Genomic DNA, 20,629 nt, shown 5'->3' with positions numbered 1-20,629 from the left:
GTTTGTGTCTACATAAAAAAAAATTAAAAAATAATAAATCGACCGGCTCTACATCACGGCACGTCTGAATAAGCCAAGTCCATCCATCTACACGCCTGCATGGAGGAGCCATGAACGGACAGCATGGAAGTAGTTTAGTGTGCAGTATGATCATCACGGTTTGCCGACTTTCTACATACCCGGCTGACGTTCACAGCATGAATAAAGCTGAAAGAAGACCCAAGCTGCTACAAGTACAGTTGCAATCTTTATTAACAATATTCATAAATGTTCAGTATATCCAGCATTATTGGAGGCTTTATGCAACATTAAACTACTTGTGTCGATACCAGTTAACAACTGCAGGACATCAATAAGCACGGTAATATTACGCACCTCAAAGGTTTAGCGGAGTAACAAACTGTAGAGTTTTATTTCATAAATTACTGTTTGTATTCTAGTATTTCTTTTTTTTTCATTATATGTGCCCCAAATGTATATTCACATAGACAACCCTGATACAAACTTTTACATGAGGCAATGTATACGTCACTGGGACTCATGCCTTCTCCGGGATGGATCACAGTCTTCTCATCAGTTGCTGAACACCTCCTAAGAAGCTGTAGACTAGCAATATCTACAGTAATGATGGTCACCCCCATCGGCCTAGTAAACTCCTTGTACTGCCACAGATGGAAGCATGTGGATCACAACAGTGACATGCAGGTCCGTGGTAAGGGAGGTCATCACATGCAATTCTGGCATGCAAATCCCTCTCTGGCATGTCTACAAGTGTGGGCCAGATAAGGGGAGAGGGGATCTACTTCACCTGCCATCAGGAAAACGGACAGCAGCAAGGCAGGAGTCTTCCAACTTGCCTAACACAGATTTTTATGAAAGGTTGTTTGCCTCAATAAAAAAAAAAAAAAAAAAAAAGAAAATCATGCATAAATTCACGCCAAAATACATGAATTTAGGATGATTAAGATAAGCCTGGAAACAGAAAAAAAAACTGCTGCTGGGAATTTAAAAAGGAGATAAAATGTGCTACAGATTTACACATTAATATTGTAAACTGTAAAAATTAGTACACATTTGCAAAAAGGTTGTGCAAAACTATTGTATTTACAAAATGGCACAGAAGTGAATTCAACAGTCTATGCACATGCGCACTTCATCCAAGTCTTCGACAGAAGGATCTATCAGGGAAAAAAACCCGCCAGCTTCAACTAGGGCTCGCTTTCATAGTGTACTAGGTTCACAAAAGGTTACAGCAGTGGGAGCAAATATTGCCCAAGTCAATCCTATTGTTAAAGCTGAGAAAGGTTTAAGGCCATTCAAGTTAAAAGGGCAGAGTGAAAAAACCTTTGAGAACCCAGTCTGATTTGACAGTTTTGCTTTACTCCCTCTCAGAAACAAATCTGTGGTCTTAACCTTAAAAAAAAAAATCTTAAATACAAAACTTATTACAGTATGAAGATCAGAAGGTAGAGGGGGGAGGGGGGGGGAAGCAGACTTAAAAAAATGGTAAAACCCAAGTGTCCATTGTTCACACCCGTCCTACCACTAGGAAATAGGCATTATGTACATTTGTCTTGATTTCAAGTAAAATGACTTTACATTGCTATCACCAAAACAGATCTGTTCATCAGTGCATCATTTGGAACTACTAATCTGAGACTACAGGATTTCACACTCGAGACAGCAGCTTACACTACTATGGCCCGCTAAGCTGCCAGGCTGACTATTAGTGTAGGGGAGGAGGAGGAGCAGAGAAAACAAAAAGGTTTAGAAAGGAAGAGAGATGGAAATGAGGTGGTGGTCATGCACACGGGCCGGCTCGTCAACCTGCCAGCTTGCTGGCCACCAGAGAAGGTTTCCTCTGGGGAAGGTCTTGCGGAGTTGGAATATGGTCTCCCGTCACCTCCGTCTTGTCTGGAGCAGCAGCGGGAAGTTGCTTGTTCTTGATCTTTGCTTTAGCCATGTTGTAGTCCCCAGAGTCAAAATATTTTTGCTGCGAAAGAAAAAAGATAAAATAAAGAATAATTCACATTTGACAATATACAAAGATAATACACAAATCATATGGTACTTCCAAAACCCATTTTCAGCGATAAGACAATTGATACACTGAAAATTTATGGGTGCCTGCAAGCAATTTTATACGAAAAAGTGGAACATTGTGAAAAAAAATAAACAAAAACATGCATGTTATGGCTAAGAGTCTGATCCAAACAGAGCCTGAAATGTACACCGCTGGCTGCAGATAGCTGTACATGGTGTAGAGCTCACATACGTCACTTAGGCCTTTGTTTATATGAACATATCTGCACCAGAATTGACAAGGCAATCTCTGCAGTCCAGATGCCTTCAACATTTGAGTCATGGAGTTGGTAACTGTCCCATTTCAGTGAAGGGTGATTAGTTGTGCAATGGCTCAAATTACCCATTACTCATTTAGTAGGGGAAAAAAAACATGGCTTCCCTACCTTCTAAGTTGGACAGAAGTCAAACATATGACCCAATTAGTGGAGCGAATGGAGGTGTTTTTTTTAAATTAAAGTTATTTTCTCCCCACCTGGATCCAGGGAGAGTGGTGACAGTAACAGGCTGTGATCTTTCCTCCTGCCAACCCTTCTTTTCGTGGCGTTCCGTTTCTAGATGCACACGTGATCATTGAGCCCGTTATGTGAAAGCCAAGACCCTGCTTGTAGGACTACATACCCATTCTCACAAGTTTGGTTCTGGAGGGCTATAAATTCAGTATGCTTTGTCTTGTGGTATAGCTGAGGGCTTCTATATGGATGATCTGATCTAGGCTGCTTTCAAATCGCAGGAGACACACGAATACAAACCCCATTCTTTTGAATGGAGTCATATACACAAGTGATTTTTTTTTCTGCATCGCAGTGTGGGTAGTAAGAAAAAAAATTAAATCGTGGCATGTCCTATAGTTCCTCAGAAGGCATGGCCCATTGTTTCAATGAGTGCGCAATGTGAGGTTTCCCATGTTTCAGAGGATCGCTACTTTACCTGAAGTGATGAGGCATTTGACAGAAAAATGCCTCGCATCTGCAAGTAAACTGCACTTTGAAGCGTGCGATATTGGGACGATTTTCATGGCCAGATATTTTGCTTACCTGTGTATAGGCAGGCTTATGCCACGATCCTGATCATGGCACTTTACAGTGATTTTTATCATGTGTGAGTGGCTTTAATGTCATGAAGCAGCGATTATGTGTATACTGTAAAGCACGCCTTCACACGGGCAAGAGCCGCTGCAGAATTTCTACATTAAAATTTTAAAATAATCCCCTTCACATGGTGCAGGTATTTTTCAACAATTTTGGAAATACAAAAGGTTGAATCAGGCAGCTGCTCTGCAAGTAAAAGCGTACAGCATTAGGTCATACTGCAGAGATTCCACTATGTGAGAAGGCGGCCTAATGGGCTGTTGAATGTAAACATTTGGTCTCCTCTCTCTCATATGAATTAGTTGTGTACTTTTTTTGGGGTATGGTTGGGGAGGAATGACTGTTTTTGTACGGTTAAAGACAAGGTTTGTGGGCCCTGGCAAGAGACTGAAGGGGTTAGCTGTGACTTGGGCAGTGTCGCCCAGTCTAAACGCTCCCCGCTCAGTGTTTAAACAAAAATGTGAAGGACTGGGTGAGAATTTAGCAAAAAGTGAAAGTTTTTAAGCAATGATCTACCTGTCTAAACAATCGGCATGAGCACCAACAACCAGCGGTAAAGTCAGTCGCTCATGCAGATCGTTTAGCCATGTAAGTGGAATTAGGGTAAGCCATCAATATCAGATGAGCGTTTGTTCCTTGCCGATAGGTCATCAACATATAAGTCACGGATAACCCCTCTTATCCCTTGAAGGCGGGTTTCTTACCACACTGCCGTGCCCACCAGGGCAGGTTTTTAAATGGGCCAATCATTTAATTTCAACTAATTTTGCAGTCGCGTTCCAAGAGCCATAACTTATTTTTCCATTGACCCAGCCATACGTGGGCTTTTTTTTTTTGAGACAACTTGTACTTTTTGATGGCATCATTTTTGGGTATATATAATGTATTGCATAACTTTTGTAAAAACATTTGTAGGGAGATTAGGGGGAAAAAAAAAATTCTGCCATTTGTTTTCTGGATTTCATTTTTACAGCGTGCAGAATACCAAGTTTATACAGTTTTTAAATGTTTTGCTATTTTTGTACATTTAAAAAAAAATTTTTCTTAAAGGTTTGCTTTTGTGTCACCACATTCCAAGATCCAAAATTATTTTATTTTTCCATTGCCAGAGCCCCAGAAGGCCTTGTTTTTTGTGGGATGAACTCTAGTCTTCATTTATCTAATTTTTTGATCGCTTTTATTCCATTTTTTCTAGTGGCAAGATTAACAAAATCTGTAATTCTGGCATGTTTTTTATTTTTCGCTGCATTCCCTGAGCAGTACAATATATTAAAGTAATTCTACAGGCCAGTACGATTATGCCAATACCAAATTGTAAGAGTTTTCTTCTTCTTATCAATGCATTCAAAGACCTCTAGCATTTGAATTTATTTTATCAACAGAGCTGTCTAAGGGTTTTTATTTTGTGGGATGAGATGTACTTTTTATTAGTACCGTTTGTTGATCTGTGCAGCATTTTGATCACTTTCTATTTAATTTTTTGTATGGTGAGATGCATTAGCTAAATTAGCTACTTCGCCACATAAAAAAAAAAAAATTCCATGCCGTGCACCCTGCAGATTAACCTGTTCCCACTCCAGGATGTACATTTACGTCCTGCAGCATCGGAGTATGTATGAAGAGAAATTGCGGTGCGATCTCTCTTCATACAACAGGGGCGTCAGCTGTTTATTACAGCTGTTTGCATAGACTTGCATAATACTTTTTTAAAATTCTTCTAATACTCTACTATGATGAGCATAACAGGGTATTATGAGCGTGACAGCCTAAGCTGGAAGACCCGGAGGCTATATTCAAGCCTCCGGGTGCCAGAGACCCATCAAGACCCCCTGATCACTTTGCAGGGGGGAGGGGGGGGGGGGGGGGGGTCCGATGGTGACAGCCCTTTAGAAAAAAAAGCAAAACCGCAGGATGTGAAGTCCTGCACTGTTCTGAGGGTCTGTGCAGGCAGAGCACACTGTCACAGCTTATGGCATTGTGCTCTGCAGGTCCCATAGTAAAACATAGCCCGGAAATCTTCAGGGCTATATCACTATGGGCAGTGGAGCTCATCCTGGAAAATTTCCGGGCATGCCACTGAAGGGGTTAAAGTATTACATTCTTGGCAGTAAAAGATTTAACCCCTTAAAGGACCAAGCATGGTAAATATATGTTGCTTGGTCCTGGGCTTTAATCCTGAGTGATAGCAGATCAACACAAGTCGGATCTTTGGCTATCAGACACAGTCGAGGACCCAGAGAAGGGAAACGCGTTTAGCAGTCACCGTATGCGCCCTGTAATCCAAAACTGTACATATACATCAAAACATCCAAAACAAAATGAGGAACCCATTCCCATAGTATATTTAAACTAAAATAAAGTAATTTTAAAAGCAAAAACTAAAAATTAAAAAAAAGCTAAAAACATTTTTCTCTCCCACAATAAAACTAAGGGCTAATGTCCATGGCCAGATTTATACCGCATTCCCCGCGGCGGAATAAGGCAGTTATTAGGTTCTATTGAACCTAATGGCTCAGTCCTCACATGCGGGATTCTGCCGTAGGAACAAAAAAAAAATCGCGGCATATTCCATTTTACCACGTTTTTCTGTGGCGGGAGGTCTCTATTAATATAGTATTAATGGAGACCGCAGAAAAACGTGGTAAAAAGCATGTCTTACTGCTATCGCCAGCGGGGACTTTTGTTTATCCCCGAGGAATTCCCACGGTGTAAAACTGCGGGCGTATCCCACTTTGTCCGTGGGCAGGAGGCCTAAAAATCAGGGTGAAAGTCAGTGAAATAAAAGAAAATGGCCCTGTGTGTCACGGGAAAAAAAAAAATGGGGGCAGTAAAATCACCACATGGGTGAAATCCCTAAGTAGTGTCTGGTCCATAAGGGATTACAGCAAGGAGGTACACAGAACTGTTGAGATACAGATATCTTACCCCTTTCTGTAGCCTTTTTCTCAAGAAGTCTGAACCTCCTGGTTTAGGACCCAGATGAGGATACCTTGCTTTCAATTTTGCCTCTTCCGCCTTTTCTGGGCTGATCACCTTATCTTCCATCTCCTTCAAAAGAAAAGGTGAAGTGAATAAAACCACTGCAGCGCACATCATCACACCTGGTGCTACTCAAGCCCTTTGGGGCTCAGACTAGTCTGATCACTTGTCATTTTGCAAAGAAACAAATAATTTTGGCCTTTTTTGTGGTTCTTTTCCCAGTGCTAAACAACGTTTTTATCAAAGTGTTTTTACCCAAGTCGTTAAATTAGGACAATACCAATTTTGTGGGTTTCCATGTACCTTTATTAAACTTTTCCCACAATTCGTTTGGTGCAACTAGGGGACCTAAACGTCATTGGGAACCACCATTCCTATAATAAGGTACTGCAGTGTGCTACACAAGCCTACTAGAGGAATATTGGGGCCTAAGGGCCACAGTACATAGAACACCCACAGCCATTGTTAGCAACCTATTGGCACCCAGCGATCACATTTTGGGAGCCGATAGGGAGTTACCTTCCCTCTCCACCACTTAGATGTTGAGATCAATGCTGAGCGCAGACCTAAAGTCCTAAACTGCCAGATCAGAGCTAGCGCCAATCCAGGCCATTAGAGCAGGAGTGTCAGACAGCCCAGTACCTGCTATAGCCAGCATGGGGCGCTAGTGCCGGGCTTCTCATCACATGTACCATAAAGAGGCATATGCACCAACAAAATGCCTGCAAATCACTGCCTTGAATAAAATGTTATACTGAAATACTCTTAATACGTGTTATTTTTAGATTGGAATAGAAACATGCATTTTTCCTTCACATGATCACGGGGGCAGCCATCTGGCTTGACATATTAAAGGGGTTATCCGGGGACATTTCTCAGCCTACAGTAGTAAAACAGAATTCATACTCTCCCTTCCACATCCCCCACCCCCACCGTCCTCTCTCTGGTCCACGCTGAACTCCACATCATGGAGAGGAAAGGCGACGTTCCATCACATGACGCTGCCGCAGAAGTGAGATGCGATTGGCTCAATGGGTCATATGGCCATTTTGTTGGGGACGTCATCACCAGCTTCCTGCACTGGGAAGTTAAGACCAGAGAGCTGGTGAGACAGCAGACGCGAGGAAAGACGGGTATGAATTCTGTTATTTTACTACTGTAGGCTGAAGAAGTTTTTGAATAAAGCCATGTCCTCAGATGACCCCCTTACCAGGATTTAGAGATGCTTTACTGCAGACACGAGGCCATAGGAACCTGCAGAGTACAGATAACCTATTGGGCTGCGATTACACATGCCCCAGACAATGCCCAAATGCTCGCCCCGCTTCTATGCCGTAATATGCGCTGAATGCGCTGCCAGAATGGAGGTGGTGCGGTCCGGGGAGTGTTGACCCCCACCCGCCTCCATTCACAGTAAGCAGGTAGTCGCTCAGAAGTGAAAGGCTGCTGTTAATACAGAACGGCTCGTCGCCCAGTTTTCTACATGCATTTACACAGGATGACTTATTCAAAATCCCGCGGGAGCACAGGAGATGGACAATCGTCCCTGTAGAAGGGCCATTACTGTGGATGATGTACAGATCCCATTCAGCAAGGTATACATAACACAGGGTCCACCATTATCTACCAGGAGGCCCACTGGCCGGAGGGAGAACGCTTGTGCCTCACTGGGAATCCAAATTAAATTCAACCAGGAGCAACCTCTTCCTTCGGATCCATGAGCAACGTCCACAATTCACCAGTTGACTCAGTATTAACTCCTTATGCCTATTTCACATGACATCTGGTTTTTCCTACACCCTTAAACAAAAAAAAAAATTAAAAAATGTAACTACTTTTACGATTTAAACTTACTTTTTTTTTTTAGATAATCTTTATTTGTATAGCGCCAACATATTCCGCAGCGCTTACATAGACGGGGAATACAGAAAGACAAAAGTACAAACATTGCAAAACCACGGTTACATAGTAATCAATTGATGGAAACAATAGGGGTGAGGGTCCTGCTCCAACGAGCTTACATAGAGCGGTCAGATAGGTAAAAGGAGAACCAGGAGAGAGCAGTGTCCTTTAGGCCGATGGAGCGAAGCATACTGAGGAGGAGTTTGTGGTCAACAGTGTCAAATGCTGCGAAGAGGTTGAGAAGGATCAGTAGGGAGTAATCGCCCCTCGATTTGGCTGTCAGTAGGTCATTGGATACCCTTGTAAGGGCAGTTTCTGTCGAGTGTTGAGGTCGGAAGCCAGACTGTAGGGGGTCTAGGAGAGAGTGCTCTGATAGGTAGCTTACAAGGCGGGAGTAAACTAGGCGTTCTAGTAGTTTGGAGATGAAGGGGAGATTTGAGATGGGTCGGTAGTTGGCGGCATCAGTCGCGTCAAGAGTCGGCTTTTTTAGCAGTAGGGATATGATGGCATGTTTGAAAGGAGAGGGAAAGATGCCAGAGGTCAGAGAGAAGTTGAATATAGTGGTGAGTTGGGAGATAACCACCGGGGAGAGGGACCAGAGGAGGTGTGAGGAGAGAGGGTCCCTAGTGCAGGTGGTGGGGCGAGCAGAGAAGAGCAATCTGGAGACTTCTTCCTCTGTCGTTGGTCTGAGGACAGTGAGCAGGAGCTAGATGCAGTGCTGACAAGACTAGGGTCGGGGCTAGTCTGGGATTGGGAAGTTATTTCCTGATGGATGTCGTCAATTTTCTTTTTGAAGTAAGCAGCCAGCTCTACAGCACTGAGATCCGTCACCGGGGGCTGCGGTTTAGGGCCGAGAAGGGAGTGAAAAGTATCAAAGAGCCGTTTAGGGTTGTGCGATAATGAGGAGACTAGAGAGGTGAAGTAGACTTGTTTGGCGTGGTGGAGGGCGAGGTTGTAGGTTCTGAGCATGGATTTGTAGTGGAGGAAGTCTGCGGACATTTGCGACTTCCTCCACAGTCGTTCAGCACTTCTAGAGCACCGCCGGATGAAGCGTTGCCATGTTCAATATCGGATGGCTCGGGTCATGGGGGGGGGGGGGGGGGGGGGGGCGCCGCTTCATCCAGGGCATGTTTGAGAGCGGAGTTGTAGTGAGCGGCAGCCAGGTTGGGGCAGGAGAAAAGAGACAGGGGACAGAGAGGACTATAGGGATTCAGCAAAGTCCTGGGTGTCAGTGGCCTTAAGGTTTCTGTAGGTACTGTAGGTAGGTGGGTCTGGAAAGATGTTAGGGAGCGTGACAGAGAAAGAGGAGGTTGTGATCCGAGAGTGGGAGAGGGGAGTTAGTGAAGTTGGAAGCAGAGCCGGAGGAAGACCAGATCAAGAGTGTTTCCATCCCTGTGAGTGGGAGAGGCTGTGAGTTGAGAGAGACCAAGGGAGGAGGTGAGCGAAAGAAGCTGAGAGGCAGATGGGGAGTTGGGGTCATTAGTGGGGATTTTAAAATCACCTAATATGAGGGTCGGAATTTCGCAGGAGAGGAAGTGGGGGAGCCAGGCAGCAAAGTGGTCAAAAACAGGTGAAGCCGCCTTCCATCTTTTGGTCAAATCTGGGAGGGATAAAGCCTAAAACCCACCTGTCTACATGGGGCGTATGTGCGACTCCCCCAAGGTGAATGTGTTTTGTGCTAGAACCTGTAGGAAAGTGTACGGCTCCCCCCCCCCCCCCCCCAATGAGGAAACAACCCCGGAGAGGTCATACCTGGACGCTGCAGATACGGCCTCTGTCACAACTGGATCAGGAAACCCCATTTTCAGCTCAATAGGCAGATAATCCAAACAGATAGATTGGCTGTGCCGGTGGTGACGATAGCGACCATCTTCCTTGGCCTCTACGTTCCCCGAACCTTATGCCTTGTGCTTTCTCTCTCTGGCGGAGTGTTAGAGTCTATATGCCCCCCCCCCCCTTACATGATCTACAAGTACACATCCCAGAAGCCATTGCAGTCAGTCGCGATACACAACATGTACGGCAGGAGCCCGACTACAGGCCCCATGTGTGCCGAGTGACAAAGGGGGGCCACATCGATCACCTCGATGTGATGCAACAAAACGGACTTTCTGATCCATTCACGTGACTTATAAAGGCGGTTCAAACCAGTTTTGAATTGTTAGTTCAATTCTACTAACCCTGTATAGGAGTAAACTGAGCATATGCAGCGGGAGGAGGTGTGGAGGAGCAGCCAAAGGAAGACTGGAGATGGGATGTTGGGGCAGAGAAGTCCGGACTGGTGCATTTTCAAAAGAAAAAATAAAGTTGGTGTATTTGCACAGCTTAAAGGGGTTTTAACACCCCCCCCCCCCCCCCCCCCGTTCGGCGCGAGACAACCCCGATGCAGGGGTTAAAAAAACAAACCGGGTAGTACTTACCCGAATCCCGGCGTCTTCATACTCACCTGCTGAAGATGGCCGCCGGGATCCTCTCTCTCTGTGGACCGCAGGGCTTCTGTGCGGTCCATTGCCGATTCCAGCCTCCTGATTGGCTGGAATCGGCACGTGACAGGGCGGAGCTACACGGAGCCGGCATTCTGCACGAGCGGCCCCATTGAAGAGAGCAGAAGACCCGGACTGCGCAAGCGCGGCTAATTTGGCCATTAGAGGCCGAAAATTAGTCGGCACCATGGAGACGAGGACGCCAGCAACGGAGCAGGTAAGTATAAAACTTTTGATAACTTCTGTATGGCTCATAATTAATGCACAATGTACATTACAAAGTGCATTAATATGGCCATACAGAAGTGTATAGACCCACTTGCTGCCGCGGGACAACCCCTTTAAGGGTTTCAGATCCAAGTACTACACACCAACACAAAAAAGGGAACGGGATTCCCATTACTGCATGTACTGACACTGCATTGAGTGGGTGAGTCTGGGGTTAAGTACCACTTGCTGCATGGGAGGACTATACTAGCCGTCCAAAAAGCAAAGTTAACTCTTGCATTCCTGAGGAATAGATCATTTTTCATCTTTCCACAGCACTTCCTATGCTACACATTACCACCCTCGTTACAAGACCCAGTGATGACTGGCACAGGTTTTATCAGTGACTGGACCAAACAGGATGACAGGGTAGTTCTGAAATGACCGCAGAGTCATTTTCGGATTGCATCCAATTTTAAAGTGCTCTTAGCAAGATGGCACAGCACTTCTAGACACATTAATTCACACAACACCCATAACGAGTTAAAAAGCGAGTGCCAGTGGCCTTCACCACACAGCTGCCAGCAGCAGTTTATAGACAGAGCTTTAAAGGGGTATTCTGGGACTTTAGTATTGATGACCCATCAGCTCAATGGGAGCTGTGCCTGCAAATACCAACCCGGGCTGCTGCAATGCGGACACGGCTGCTTCCGGCTCTGTTCCTGACAGCTGGCCCGATAACAGCTGATCGCTTGGGGTCCCAAGCTGCAGACCCCCCACCAGTCAACTACTGATGACCCATCCAGAGGATAGATATTCAATCCACGCGCAGATTTCCACCGCGGGAAACGCGGTAGAAATACGTCCGCGGGCATTCACCCTTAGGCTGGGTTCACATAGGGTAGAATTGCCAGTGAAAGGTCCGTGCGGACATCCCATGGCAGATCAGAGCTTGCCGCCTCTGATTGGCTGAGAGTCAATGAAGAGCTGAGATTGGGCATCGAGCCAGCGCCGACAACCAATCACAGCACTCTATTGCTGGAGGCAGGGTTCTCAAACCTGGCCTACGGCAATAGAATTGCGAGTGCAGGGGAAGCCCGGATCAGCGGCAGAGACCAGCGCCCGCGTCCTGGACTGCAGCGGCTAGGTGAGTATTGCTTTTTTTTCTTCTTTTCAGCATCCTTGGCTGCGTTTTTCAGCTGTGTTTAAAAACGCAGCTGAAACCAGGCAGAATTTGCAGTAAACAGCGTTGAAAAACGCTGCGTTTCTGCAAACTCCCTGTGTGAGGGAGGCCTAAGGCTGGGTTCACACAGGGTGGATTTGCCGCGTTTTTTCCGTTTAGATTTTTGCTGCAGAAGAAATGCTTCTGCGGCAAAACCGCTTCAAAGGTTAATTTTGGCTTGCGGATTTTCTTGCTGAAAAATCCGCAAGCGGTTTTTTTCTGCAGCGTTTTTTACTTTTTGCCCCGTATTTTGGTGCGGATTTTGCTGCATCCATAGAGGTCTATGGACAAAAAAACCGCTGCGGAAAAGACAAAAGAATGGACATGCTGCATCTTTGAAAACCACGCCGCAGTTGCATTTCCGCACTGCGGCTGTGCGGAAAAACCCGCCCTGTGAGAACAGCTTTTTTGCAAAACTCATTTGTGCTGCATTGCACTGGAAACGCAGCGGTTTTGCAGCAGTGCGGATATGCAACGGCAATCTGTGGCAAAACTGCAGCAAATCCACCCTGTGTGAACCCAGGCTAAGGGTACGTTCAGAGGAGAAACGCTGCGGATGTTCCATGACAAAATCTGCAACATTTCCATAAAAGAAAGTCAAAATCTGCACTGTCAGCAGCTACAGTGCCTCCCTCACCCCAAACCCAACAACGCTGCATGCTGTCATAGCAAACCGTCACCCAGAGGCCTCTACAGAGCAGCGCCACCGGTCAGGTGATACAGAAATGGCTGTAGTAAAATGGTAAAGTGTTGGAATTCCACATGCGGAGTCCGACCCGCCCGTGTGCAGGAGGCCTAACTGGGATTTTCATGCTTGTGCTTTTATTAGTCAATTAACTGGCACTAGAAAAAATAAATAAAAATCCCTCCTACTAACCCCCCATCCCCCTTACCACTAGACTCCCCACTGCTTGCTGTTTAGGGCCCTTTTATACAAGCTGATAATTGGTTCAGATTTCTGCACCCAGCGGGATCTGAAGGATTATCGTTCAGCGTAAATGCATGCAGCGATGGAACGACGATTCACTCACTACTTGTTCGGCATTCAGAAAACTGAACGACGGATCGGCCCGTCTAAACAGGCAGTTGACTTATGAAGGACTGCCTGTTTACCATGAACGGAGGCGGGCGGGTCAGAACGATTCCCAGCCCGCTCCGCCTCCATCATCACTGGGATCAACTGACAAGCATCTGCACCCGACAGGTAATCCCGTGTAAAAGGGCCCCAACTACTACACATTTAACCAGTCATGCTTTCACCAACTTGCCTGCCTACTCAATCTACTTGATGAATGTAAAGCAGGTCTACGGGACTGCTGGAGATAGTTGTGCACTTTTACTTGGCCATGTCGGAAGTGAATGGGAGGCATTCATCCAACTTCCTTCTAGATGACAATTATTGGTCAACCAAAACGTACCTTCATTGGTAGAAAGCACCTGCCAAACCATTGTTTAGGCTGAAATCATCATCTACTACCTGGTGTAGGTTATCAAGAACAGGGGCCAGGAGGAGTGTCGTAAAATGTGACTGCAGGATCAGACGACTGTAGCCTGCAACCAGTGAGAGACATGGCTTATACACGCATCGCACCATGCAGGATGGCAGCCTGAACGTTACATACTTAAGGGGTTATACCAGAAACACAAGTTATTCCCTTTCCGCAGGTTACTGATTGGTGGATGTATGACTGTTGAGACCCCCACTGATCCTGAGAACGGGGTCCCATGTCCCACATTGCAGGGTGGCTTCACCCGCCCAGTGATGTCAGCATGAATGGTGCACTGGCCAAGCTTGTGCTGCCACTGCTCCATTCCATGGGGTTGATGGAAATACCCGAGCGCTGGTGGCTCAGGTATCTCATAGTCCGACCAAATGACTGGAGCTGCAGTGTGACCAGTGCTCCATTCAGTCTTCTCACTGCAGGGGTGCAGTAAGCCCAGAGTGAGACACAGGACCACTGTGATACAGAACCCATTCTTGGGTTCGGTGGTGGTCTCAGCAAACAGACCGTCAAACTAGTCAGCAAGTTATTCCCTATCCTGTGGAGAAGTAACATGTGATTCTGGTACAGCCCCTTTAAGGATGTGAAAATCTTATAGGTTTTGAGAAATGGAGCATAAAATATCAAAAGTTTTTTGCCTTTTCCTCCCACATAGCCATACAAGGTCTTGTTTGTTGTGGCAAGCTGTAGCTTTTATTAGTACCATTTTGGGTACATACAAGGTATTATGTAACGTAATGGGGAGAGGCGGTGCAGGGTCAAAGAAGTCTGATACTTTGTTTTTCAAGGTTTTTCCCACTTCCACAAAAAAAAACAGAACAAAAAAAACAAACACTTGGAGACTTGTTTTTGGCATCACTGCATTCACTTTCCCCATGGCCAGAGCTGTGTGGGGGCCTGATTGGCATGATGAGCTGTAGTTTTCATAGGCAAGGGGACACAGTTAAAATGTCACAAATCCATGTGGGTAAGATCAAGTTGGTAAAGTCTATGATCCCCGGAATGAAGGGGATCTAGAACACATTGACCCTTTGTCACTGATCAAAGATTCTGTTACTGAGAATCTGACATTCCAACATTCTAAGCAAAGAGCCGTCATCATGCGAGATCCCGCAGCGGAATCAGACCCTGTGCCCGGCCGGGGCCCTGTGTACCTGTCATTTCTTGACATCCTCTGCACTGCAGATGGTCCGGCAGATGGGCCGTCTGACATGTGCAGTACAGCTTTTCCCACGCCGTCGCTAGGCGATGACGTGGAATCCGCGACCTGTTTGCAATGATAATTGAGGACGGGCCCCGCGTCTCGGACTGCTTCCATTGATATTGTCACCGCATATTACACACGTTTTTCCTGTGTGTAACATGCAGTGAATGGAGGCAATGAAAGGATGAATGTCCATAACCTTCCATTCACACCTGCGAGGAAAAATGCATATAAAATGCAGAAGAAATAAATCGAAATTTAAAAAAACAAACAAAAAACCCTATTGATTTCTGCCTGTGGGCAGGAAAAAGCGCTTTTCCACATCATGCTATAGACAGAACTTGCTGCAGAGTCCGGAGGCGGATGACCGCTCCGGCTTCCACAATGTAGATATGTCCGTGTGCAGCCGGCCTAAGTGTCTCACTGCTAGCAGTACTATATTGTGGGGTACGGGATGCCATGCTAGTCTGCCATCATGCTGCGGTCACATCATGCCACCCACTTGCAGACAGATGTGTGGTACAACGCTCCTATTAATTTCAATAGGGCCTCGCAGACCTGAGCTAGAAAAGCCGCGATTTTCGAGTGCTGTCTGTTCCATTTGTGTTTAACGCATCTCATCACCCATCAGAATGACGGGGAGTGTTAAAAAAGCGCTGTTCAACGCTGCGACATGCATTCAAAAACACCGCTCAAAATCACAGTAAAATCCAGAGATTTCGAGCAGCGATATCTGAACACGTGTGAGTGGCCTGACTTAGTCTATGGCACTGTTGGGAGGTAACCGTTTCCCCATTAAAGGGAGTGCCAACAATACAGTGCTGGGTAAGGCAGTGGAGATGGTACACGTCATGTACTATCTTGCCATGTATGCGCCAAGATGGAATACGGTGCAATTTTTCTTGTGCACGCATTTTGTGCAATTCATGCGAGCCCCAACATGCCAGCCGATCAGATATTGGTACAGCGTATGCCACACACAAAACCTGGGTGCACAATAAGTTCTACCGCCACGCTCGTGTGACCCCGACCTTATACGGTTTATCAAATAGTATTTATTGGGATTCTTAATTGTGTCTTGTATTGTGGCCGGGGATTTGGGGCTGGTCCCACACATCATATATGTAAGCGTGTCTAGTACATTGAGCAACCCGTACCTGATGACCCCAGAGGGAATGGCATCCCTCCATAGACACATTTGGGTGCACCTCTTACTATCCAGGTAGCACACTGGGTGAGGGTACTCCAACCATATAAACCTAGTGTCGGGGGTCAATCAAACTCTGACCGTTGAGCGGATGCTGCCTGCTTCCAAAATAGTCTTCAGATATGGGTACCCATAGACGACACAAATGGACAACCACATGCAGGATGAGATTGCCAGAGTGAAGTGCCGGTTTACTCAAAGAATTACAGATAATATAGAAAAGGTTTGCTGACGTATTGATTTGATTATTGCGCATGCCCAAGGTTACATAGCATCTGCAAATTTTAATTAGCATTACACATCTTTTAGAGAAATCTCCTACACGAACAATGTATCAATGTCCGGTGACACCTGTAATAAAAACAAAACATTCCTGGACACATCTGCTAGAAAGGAGTGAACTCTCTCAAGGGAAAGAATGCATGAGAAAGAGGGGAAGCTGATAACGACTCGAAGTCATTATTATAATTGGGTCTAACATTTTCTAGGTATGAGAGGTGAAATTAATACAGATACATGATTGAAGCAATACAAGATAAAGATACAAAATGGAGTCGCTGTAAGAAGACGCAAATTATAAACACACAAGTATTCTGTGAAATACACTTATCGATTTAAAAGGCATAAACGTGAATTAACCCCTCACACTAGCAAGCAAGGGCTTTGAGGCATTTAGATGACTTTTCCCCATTTCCATCAAAGCTTGAGGTTAGTGGCTCCAGAGAACCATTCTAGATATGAGATATCTGGCACCGATCAGCCTTTATTGAAGTCAATGGAGACTGCCCAACACATAGCCCATCCACAATTCATATTGCGGGTCCCCGCTTTATTGCCCAGCGACGGTGAGGGAAAAACAAATATCTGAAAATAAAAAATCTGTACTGCGCATGACCACGGTGAGCTGAGCGTCCGCGGACATCCACAATACAAGAAGAGAAGGTACACTGCAGGAACCCGCATGCAGATCTTTCGTGTGAGCCCGGCCCTACAAATGTGGCTGTGTAAGCAGTCTAGTGGGTTGGTTTACTAACCATATGGCCAGAATGTCTCCAAAAGCCTGAATCATCCCGGTAGAGGAGCGGGCAATTACTGCCTCCTGCTGATTGGACCAGAGGATGTAATGCAGCATGGGGCAAGGAGGTCAGCACAGTGAACTACTGGCAGAATGCTGGGCTTGCTGCACGCCCTCTGCCTGAAAGTGGATTGCAAACAGCAGAACAGAAAAATGGGGAAGACCATGTGAAAATCAGAACTTACAGACATAAAACGGTGAAAAGCAGCCGCAAATAAGAGGGAAGGGAGAACCGCACTGACTATAATGGGGGCCATTCAGTTTCCAGCATATGAACCTGGACTTTCCCCGATTAAATGGCAACGTGCTACGCTATTTTATCTGGGAATTCATGCCAAATCTGTGCCAGAGGCCGATAGGGGGGTGGGGTGTGTGCTGGGGGAGTGAATGTGGCCTCACTCCCCCCATATCTTAGGGCTGGCTCACACGAGCGTGTGTGTATTGTAGTGTTTTACTGCTGTGTGAGCCGGCTATGACTGTGTAGGGCAGCCATTCTCCACTGTGCATGACAGCGTATCTCACATGGTGCCAATGCGCAGTGTAATTTTTTTTTTTATTTCCGACTGTCAAAGGGGTTGTCTCGCGGCAGCAAGTGGGGTTATACACTTCTGTATGGCCATATTAATGCACTTTGTAATATACATCATGCATTAAATATGAGCCATACAGAAGTTATTCACTTACCTGCTCCGTTGCTAGCGTCCCCGTCTCCATGGCTCCGTCTAAATTCGGTGTCTTCTTGCTTTTTTAGACGCGCTTGCGCAGATGGGTCTTCTTTCTTCGGCTCGGCACCATCGGCGGTTTGGCTCCGCCCCTTGTACGCGTCATCGCGTAGCTCCGCCTCGTCACATGTGCCGATTCCAGCCTCCTGATTGGAGACGGGGACGCCAGCAACGGAGCAGGTAAGTGAATAACTTCTGTATGGCTCATAATTAATGCACAATGTACATTACAAAGTGCATTAATATGGCCATACAGAAGTGCTGAACCCCACTTGCTTTCGCGAGACAACCCCTTTAACGAATAAACACCGCATATATACAATGTATGTACAGTGTTTATTACATGCCCATAGCTCTATGCCGTGAAATACAATACTCTACTATACGTAATAAAAGCAATAGCGTGAGTAACGGCGAAATCCAACGTACTTTCACTGAGTCCATTCATGGCGTATTGTGTGCGTGTAATACGGGAGTCTGCCCTCATTTCCACCCATATAACCCAAGTCCCTTACCATAATACCTCCCTGTCTGGTACACAGTGCTGTCTGGTTATTACAGCCTTCCTCTATAGCAGCTATACACCCCACACGTATGTGCGTAGGAGGCTGTTTTTTTTAACACGCATAGCAGGAAATCAACTAGAGATGTTAGCGTTCATCTGCATCTAGATCCTCCCATGTGCCCTGCGGAGCCCGATGCCACCCTAAGGCCGCCTGCACATGGGCGGAAATCCCGCGGCGGGATTTCCGCCGCTCAAAGCCTGCATAGGATTGCGTTAACAAACGCAATCCTATGCAGACGGCCGCGGTTTGGCCGCGCGAAATCTCACGCGGCAAACAAGCCACGGCATGTCCTATTTTTGTGCGGGGCTCGCAGAGCCCCGCACAGAAACGTCACTCACGCAGCCGGCGGCTCCGGGCAGCCGGCACATGAAAGAGCCGGGGCCGCCGGGCGCGGGTGAGTACGCGCTCATCCCTGCAGGCGCTCGGGTCGGGTCCCGCGGCGAGAATTCTCGCCGCCGGATCCGACCCGCTCGTCTGCAGGCGGCCTAAGGGGTCACATAGTAACATCCCTGCTGAATATCCAAAGCCAACTGATGCTGCAGATCCCCTACAAGGTGCGAATGGGGTTCTAGAACTCTCATCCATGTTGCTTTAAGTACAAGCCTGTAGCAGCTGTATGGGGTGTGAGCAGACCCTTACAGGGGAGAGGGGAGCCGGCAGCCTGCTGGCACCTGTGTGGGGTGTGGGCGATCGGCCTGCCGGCACCAGGAGGCACCCATGTGGGGCGTGAGCCCACCCTTACAGGGGAGCAGTCGGCCTGCCGGCAGCAGGAGGCACCATGTGCTCATGGCGGGACATGTTGTGTCTCTTGTAAAATCTGTCTGGGAGGTTCCATGCTCCACCCCGCCCGCTGCACACTGATGACAGATTCACTCTCGACTCTTAAAGGGACCCTGTCACCAACCTGCAGGCAGTACGAACCTGGAACAGGTAGCCACAGCGCCCCCCCGTGGGAGATTTATTCTCAAATGCTGCAGTTTTTCAGAACACTTAGAATTTTGACTTGGAGCTGAACTCCCGAGTCACGGGCCCTGCAGGCTTCTCCCTGCCCACAGCATGTAGATTGACAGCTTTCTCCCTATACACACATGGGGACAGAACGGTCAGTCTCCATGATGGATGGTGGGAGGAGTGTGTTTATTCCGAAACGCTGCACTGTTTCACACCACCACATACGGGGCAACAGGCGTCCGGCGCAGCGTGTATATACACAAGTGTGGGTGCAGCAGTGAGCGTCACTCCCATTAACTGCATTCACTATGTACGCGCTACGCAGTTATTACACTGGGCCCCAGACACCATGTGACTAGAGGCCGCTGCGCCCCCGCCCGTCATCCTGGCATCAGTATCACCATCCTGGGTGCCATGCCGCCAGCAGCCACACCACAGCGGTCACATTATAGCAGTGTCACAAGACCAGGACACCCGCGGGGCGGCAGCGCTGGACCTGCAGGCGGTGAAGGACCTCGGCCAGATTATACCGTTTACACTTATTTTTACTGACTTCCTGTAACCTTATAATAGCGCTTTATATATTTTAACAGTTTAACCAATTTTTAACCACTTGGTCCAAAACCGGGCGACCCCTTCAGGAAAAAGTGTGACAACCGTAAACCGGGTATGAAGAACTACTGCCAGGAGGAGTCTGCACACCGACGGGTCTGGAGGGGCAAGTAGACGCCCTACTGGGAGAACTGGCTGATTACAGAGAGCAGCAGCCTGCACATAGCGCCATGCGTCAGCAGCTAATGGAGGCAGACCAGTCATGGCTTTATATGATGTAAGCCACTTATTACACCTGCAGCACATGAGCTCAGAGGGCCTGCGAGCCGAGGAGGAGCCGGGGCCCCAGCAGGGTGAGGCTGCAGCGCCGGACACGGAGGAGGCGGCTGCGGCCAGTCTGCACCGGCGGCTCCCACTCAGCTGCTCACCGGCACACCACGAGGTCCCGCCGCCCCGCTCACCGGCACTGAGCTGAGGTCACTCCGAGCGGCCGGTGCCCGCCGGTCCCTGGAGATGCCGGTCGTGGGTCTGCCGCCCCCCACATATGACTCCTCCCCCTCCGGCCGCCGCCGCTCTCACCTTCTGCTCGTCGGAGGAGTTCTCCTCGTGTGCTTTGGTCTCCTGGTTATCCGCGGACATGTCGGGAGATACCGCGGCCACACAGCACCGTCTGACACTGAGACACCTCCAAACTCCTCCTACTCCAAGATGGCCGCCACGCTAAAATGCGTCACTCTCGCGTGTCAGCGACGTAAAGACGAGCAGGGAATCCTCTTCAAGCGTGTGCGTCATGACGCCACAGCACAGCATTATGGGAAATGTAGTTCTTGTTTAGCTGTGTGGAAGCGGAGTACAGTACAGTAATTTATGAAACGTCTGCTTAA

General features: G+C 47.3%; 1 protein-coding gene across 1 annotated transcript; it reads right to left on the bottom strand.

Moving 5' to 3' along the window:
• Nucleotides 1–234: 234 nt before the first annotated feature.
• On the bottom strand, nucleotides 235–20,475 carry ARPP19 (cAMP regulated phosphoprotein 19). The gene is made up of 3 exons (XM_066592581.1): nucleotides 20,325–20,475; nucleotides 6,099–6,221; nucleotides 235–1,993 (listed from the first exon to the last, which is right to left on the bottom strand). Exons 1-3 carry the CDS (start codon nucleotides 20,382–20,384, stop codon nucleotides 1,823–1,825), a joined length of 354 nt encoding a protein of 117 aa, XP_066448678.1. The 5' UTR covers nucleotides 20,385–20,475; the 3' UTR covers nucleotides 235–1,822.
• Nucleotides 20,476–20,629: the final 154 nt, after the last annotated feature.

The sequence above is a fragment of the Eleutherodactylus coqui genome, chromosome 2, assembly GCF_035609145.1.
Source record: "Eleutherodactylus coqui strain aEleCoq1 chromosome 2, aEleCoq1.hap1, whole genome shotgun sequence".
Taxonomy (NCBI): Eukaryota; Metazoa; Chordata; class Amphibia; order Anura; family Eleutherodactylidae; genus Eleutherodactylus; species Eleutherodactylus coqui.
The sequence above is the reverse complement of the archived record's forward strand: the minus strand, read 5'-3'. Positions and strand labels throughout refer to the sequence as shown.